Source organism: Neophocaena asiaeorientalis, unplaced genomic scaffold, assembly GCF_003031525.2.
Source record: "Neophocaena asiaeorientalis asiaeorientalis breed wild unplaced genomic scaffold, Neophocaena_asiaeorientalis_V1.1 scaffold43, whole genome shotgun sequence".
NCBI lineage: Eukaryota > Metazoa > Chordata > Mammalia > Artiodactyla > Phocoenidae > Neophocaena > Neophocaena asiaeorientalis.
In genome coordinates, this window is record NW_020173674.1 from 12,779,966 (window position 1) to 12,785,778 (window position 5,813).

The 5,813-nt window shown below is 60.4% G+C and overlaps 2 protein-coding genes across 4 annotated transcripts in view; one reads left to right on the plus strand and one right to left on the minus strand.

The window, feature by feature from the left end:
- PSMC3 (proteasome 26S subunit, ATPase 3) overlaps window positions 1-1,065 on the plus strand; it is a 6,105-nt gene extending 5,040 nt beyond the window's left edge. The window contains exons 11-12 of the mRNA XM_024749485.1: window positions 639-720; window positions 877-1,065. Of these exons, the coding sequence (XP_024605253.1) occupies window positions 639-720; window positions 877-987 (193 nt within the window). The 3' untranslated portion in view covers window positions 988-1,065. The remainder of the gene's footprint in view (window positions 1-638; window positions 721-876) is intronic.
- Window positions 1,066-2,896: 1,831 nt separating this feature from the next.
- Window positions 2,897-5,813, minus strand: part of SLC39A13 (solute carrier family 39 member 13) — an 8,194-nt gene continuing 5,277 nt past the window's right edge. For 2 of the 3 annotated variants that reach the window (XM_024749433.1, XM_024749432.1), the window contains 4 exons: window positions 5,262-5,312; window positions 4,802-4,934; window positions 4,531-4,630; window positions 2,897-4,437 (listed from right to left, as the gene is read on the minus strand). In XM_024749433.1, coding sequence (XP_024605201.1) covers window positions 4,362-4,437; window positions 4,531-4,630; window positions 4,802-4,934; window positions 5,262-5,312 — 360 coding nt within the window. In that variant the 3' untranslated portion in view covers window positions 2,897-4,361. The remainder of the gene's footprint in view (window positions 4,438-4,530; window positions 4,631-4,801; window positions 4,935-5,261; window positions 5,313-5,813) is intronic. The other variant, XM_024749434.1, reaches the window with a different exon arrangement.

Sequence of the window (5,813 nt, forward strand, 5' to 3'; positions counted from 1 at the left end):
CCCCCCCCCCCACAGCCCTCCCCCATGGTCGGAAGGTGTGCAGGCTGGAGGCCCTGTTTCCTGGCCACCCCTGCCCCAGCAGATGAACGCAGCCCAGCATGGCCCAGGGCAATCCTGCCAGGGGCCAGGTGGACCTGGGTTCAGATCTGTGTGACCATCAGCAGGTGGCTTGACCCCTCTAAGCCTCAGTTTTCTTATCTGGGACTTGGGCACAAGGGCTCCGGCCTCACGGGGTTGCGGCAATGTCAAGTGCGGTACTTGGCGCGTGAGATCAGTAAGTGGCAGCAGCAGCGCTGTGCTGACGCAGCGCCCGCGCTGCTTGGGAGACAGAGAGATGGCTCTTCTGTCTCCACAACCTCCTGTTCCCCTGCCTCAGGCTGAATTCCCGAGTCTCAGGTGCAGACTTCTAGAATGCTAGCGCTCAGGAGACACTAGGAGTGACTTGGTCTAATCTGCTTTGACCTACCTCCGTTCCTCTCCCCCTCGTGTGGAGAAGAGAACAAGGCACAGTGGGGAAGGGGGTCGCCCGTGATGGCGGCGAGTGGACCTCGCTGCTTGACGGAGGCCGTGGGAGGACGTGGGCTCCCCCACTCACTCCCGTAAGTGGCTGAACCCTGTGATACCTCCCTACCTCCCAGCCCTGACGTGAACTACGAGGAGCTGGCCCGCTGTACAGACGACTTCAACGGGGCCCAGTGCAAGGCCGTGTGTGTGGAGGCGGTGAGTGGTGGGCCGAGCGGCTGGGCGCTTCGTGCCTCCTCCCCCGGGCAGGCTGCTGGCGGCTGCTGAGGGGAAGAAGCTGAGAAGGTGGAGGCCTCTGGGAGCCGGGCTGGGGGTCTGGGGAGGCGCCCTAGAGCCTGTCTGTCCTGGCTGCAGGGCATGATCGCGCTGCGCAGGGGCGCCACAGAGCTCACCCACGAGGACTACATGGAGGGCATCCTGGAGGTACAGGCCAAGAAGAAAGCCAACCTGCAGTACTACGCCTAAGGGGTCGCCTGCCACACCTGTTCTCTGGCCTCTTGCTGGTTAAAATTCGTAATAAAGGATGGTTTCAGGTTCCTGCCACCACCTGTCTGGCTCGCCTTCCCTGGGCTCTGGGTAGAGGAGTGGGGGCAGATGCAGGAGGCCCCTTCCCCAGGTGCTCCTACCCGAGACAGCCTAGGGCCTCAAACGCCTTGTCGGGGTGAGGCCCTCTTGGAGGGGTGGGCGTGTGCCACAGCTGTTCCCCGGGGTCTTCTGCCTCCCCCATCACGTCCCTCCAGAGCGCTCTCTCCGCACTCCCTGACCCGCCTCTCTGAGCTTTTGAGGCCTGTGGTGCTGCAGCTCTAGTATGAGGGGCCTGAAGGGAAGCCAGACTAGCTTTTCCCTTCTTTTTTGAATTTTGGTGCTCTGGCCCTAGGCCTCGCTTCCTTCTAAAGCCCTGGCTCTGGGTCTTTGCTCCCTTGTTTCCTGGCCCCCAAGCCTCCTGTTTCTCTACACGTTCCTTTTAGCTGTTGGCCCGTTTCCTCTGGCTGAAAAATCAATGTTGAGCAGGATCTACTCTGAGAGCCCTTCTAGGCCTAAGCGTGGTCATGCTGTGTTCTCTCCCACCCCCAGTTCTGCCGTCAGCTCCACATCCCGTCAGTTTCCTTTACCATCTTGGTGGTCCTCTTATGTCTACCAGCCTCCCAGCTCCCCGACCTGGAACCTGACCTCGTGGTTCACCGTTCACTGAGCGCTCACGCTGAGCCACATGCTATGCAGGTCGTGTGCATGGGTTTATCTAGTTAATCACAGCAACTACCAATAGGGTAGCCCCGCTTTATAGATGCATTTTGAGCAACTGGGCCAGGACTGCACAACTCTTAGATGGCATAGCTAGGCTTCAAACCCAGGAGTAAGAATAAAGCCTAGTTTATGTTGTGCTGTCTTCGCAGCTTTAACCACCCCCTGAATGGCCTTTCAAAGCAGCAGCCCTTTAGAACTCTCCATCAGCTCTCACTTGCCCCCTGGCAGAAGCCCTTTACCCTCCTTTTCCCATCACCTCCCCTGAAGGGACATGACCACAGTCACAGAGCTACTGACTGCCGGCCTGTCTGGAGTTCCCCTCTCTCTAGTCCCACCGCCTCCAAGCCGCCATCCTGAGTGTCAGGGTGCACCCCCATTGCGCTCCCCCGGAGGAGCCCCAGCACAGCCTCGGAAGTGCTCTTGTTCTGGCCCTGTCCTGGGCTTAGCTGCCCCCACTCCTGCATCTCTCACCCCGACCCCCCGCGCCCACCTGCGTGAAGCTGCGAGCGCCACCCTCACCCCTGACCTTGGGGTCCTCATTTATAAGTGGGGCCCCACTGCCTCCTTCAGCGGGCAGAGTGCACGTGCAACTGTCACCCAACACACGAGGAGCCCCAGGGGACTGCCAGGACAGCCCTGGGTTCCTTCCTCGCTTCTGTCAGGCCACCAGGTCCTGGGCGTGTCACAGTCAGGTGAAGCAGAGCCCTTTTTGCTGGAAATACTGAGTCAGGCGCTCCCAGCTGAGGATACAGCCCGTCTGGGCTTCACAGCCTCCGTGACGTGGCGTGGACGCGCTGTCCGCCAACAGCCTGCTGAAGGTAGGAGAGGAAGTGGGACTCCACTTCCCGCTTCTGCTCTCCCCTAGCAGCACTGGGGAAGCAGCTCCCCCTGGGCCTGATGCTGTCTTCATTCTTAGCATATTCACTGGTGGTGAGGGTATGGTTTAGAATAAAGATCTCATTTTTTCCTTTTCTTTTTAATGAAAAATAACATTTCATAGAGGCCAAACCTGGAGATGACTTTGTGGATGAAGCTCCCTTCCACGGTTAAAATTACTTAGGGGGCAGGCCAGGAAAAAGCCCTTGGTTCGTAGGTCTATGAGGACACCACCCTTGGGGGTGACGCGGGCTATAATGGCCTAGAGCCAGGCTTGTTTTATTGGCATAAAAAGCTAACAACAAAATAAACCAGGGAAACATGAAATGTATACCCTGTTGTGAGAAGCACCCCAAAAGTAACAGCTCAGAGACGAAGCAGGAGGCCCCAGAGGGCGGGGATGACGGTGGAGACCAGCTGGGCAGCCTGCGGGAGCTGGGCCCGCAGAGCAGCCAAACTGGCCGGAGCACGGGGTGGCCGGAAAAGCCCTGCTTGACCATGGGCTCTGGTATGCAGAACAGAGGCAGCCGGTTTGTGTATATTTATTTGCATCTCATCTATAGAACAGGTATTTACAGATACAAATGGAACCACAGCAAAACTGCCGTAAAACCATTCAGACCCTCTTGATGGCTACTTCTCAAGACGCCCACGGTCAAGTAGCAGGGCTGGAGCCTGGCTGTGGAGTGGGCCAGCTGAGTACCTGGGCGTCAGCCAAGGGAAATAGCTGGGGATTATGGCTTCAGCATCCCCAGAGCACATTCCTGAGTGCTGACAATGTGGAGCCCTCGCCACCCCCGCCTAGCCCCACCCACAGTGGGACAGGAAAAGGGGCCCAAGCCGGGGGCGGGGGTGGGGGGGTGGGGGTGGTGGCAGCCACTGCTCCCTCTCTGCCTGCCCTCCAAGTGTCCGCCTGGACCCTGTGCTGGCACGAGCACCCCTGAGCCGACTGGGAAGCCTCTGGCCCGGGGCTGCTCGCTGCCCTGCTGGCTGCTGTTTGGCAGCTGGAGGTGGCAGAGCCGCTGGCGTTGCCAGGGAGCATTCCCTGGGGGAACAGAAGCTGGGCCAGGGCAAGCAGCCATGGGGAAAAGGTCTTAGAAAGCATCTCCCGGCTCCATGCTGGGAGGGGTAGGACTGTCAGTGCTGAGTGGCGCTGGGGGCTACACGAGCACCTGCCTCTCCTTTCTTTGGCCTTGGAGCTGGTGAAGGAAGGGCCAGAACACTGGACACAGCAGAGAGGAGGTGCCCCAGCCTCGGTTCCTGGCTGCCCAGGGCTGCGTGCCCATGTGCAGAGGTTCACTCCCTCAGGCCAGGGACCCATGAGGCCCCAGCAGGAGACAGCTCTGGGGCTCCCTGCAGCCCTGGGCTCCTTGCGCTGCTCCCACTCCTCCTGGTGTCCTGGTGGGCAGAGGCCTCTGCTTGGGACCAGTGTTCCTGTTCCTCACTGCTGACTCCAGGGGGTGCAAGGTGACAGGGGGGCCAAGGAGAGAAGACTGCAGTGTGGCTGGGGGCAGGCGTGGGCATCGGGCCCTGGGCCCAGCACACGAGGGATCACAGTGTCGGTCTTGCACACAGTCACATGCACACCACACACACCCCATCCTCTTGTCAGTTCGGAGGACTCGCTCACTCTGCCTCACACACACACACACACACACGGTCACAGAGTCGATCTGAGTCTATTATTGCTGTGCAGGGGGTGGGGCGTCAGGGACAGTTTACTCGACGAAGGCTGAGAACAGCACCATCACCACAATGCCCGTGCAGAGCAGAAGCACTTGCTGCAGGGAGCGCCTGTGGGGAGAGGGGCAGGGGCTCAGGGGGTGGCACTGGCCGAGACGCCGGGGGCGGAGGCCCTGCGAATGGCAGTGCCAGTGGGTAGCTCACCATGGGTCATCTTCCTCCAAGAGGTCGGGCAGCACGTTCACCAGGGCGATGTAGAGAAAGCCGCCAGAGGTGAAGGGCAGGATCCAGGCCACAGTCTCCTCTGCAGCAAGAGAAGCCCTGACTGGCTGGGAGTCCAGGGGAGCCATGTGTACTACACTCCCTCCCGCGGGGTGGATGGGGGGCAGAATCTGGCCTGGACACCAGGGTCAGGGCAGCTGTGCCCTTTGGCTGGGGCCCCTCTGCTGACCGCCACCACCCACCACGCCCGTACCTACTCCCTTGGGGGACTGAGTACAGATGGCGAAGCAGGCGCCCAGCAGGCCCCCCAAGGCCGTCGAGAGCTGCAGCTTGGCTGCGCTCCATCGGTCAAAGCCGGCCCGGAGCAGGATGGCAAAGTCGCCCACCTGAGGGGAGGTCCAGACGATCACTCTGGGCCCCAGTGGGGCCAGATCCCCTGAGCATCTCAGGCATGGACACACACAACGAGCCCCCTGCACCCGCCCTGTAGCTGGGACCACCCCGTGCCCCAGCCCGCATCCCCTCGGCTGGGCCCCCCGTCCCGAGGATGCTGGAGCACAGCTGAAACGGTGGCTGCAGCCTAGTAGGCTGAGCAGCTCCAAGCCTCTGTGGTCCAGCCGCCCAAGCCCACCATTGCTGGGTAGTCCCACCCCGAATCCCTGCCCCCAGCTCCACACCCACATGGCCGATCACGGGAACCCTCTGGCACTCACCTCATGGGGGATCTCATGCAGAAGGATGGCCATGGTGGTCAGGAGCCCAATCTGCAGGGAGGGGAAGGAGTCTGTGGGGTCTGTGCCGAGGGCTAGGGCACCCACTTGTCCGCTCATTCTACAAACATTTACTCTGCTCTGGGTGCCCTGGCTGGGTACCATCTGGCTGCTAGAAATATCGCAGCGAATAAAACAGACAAGGAACCTGCCCCCAAGAAGCTAACAGCCTGGAGTGGAGAGGCAAGGATTGAGTAAACAGACAAAGAACCATGTGATTACACACCATGACAGGTGCTATGGGGAAAGGATGGACTGGGTGCCATGGGACATGATGGGCCTAACTGAGATGAGGGGTCAGCAAAGGCCTCCTTGAGAGCGTGCACTTCAAGCTGAAGCCTGAGGATGAGGGGCTAGCAGTTCAGAGGGGAAGAAAGAACATTCCAAGCAGAGGCAACAGTGAGTTGGAGGCTACCAGAGGGGACAGAGGTTGGCCAGTCCAAGAGTAGGCAGACCCTGGGGCCAAAGCGCAGAGGGCAGAGGGAGGAGGTGGGG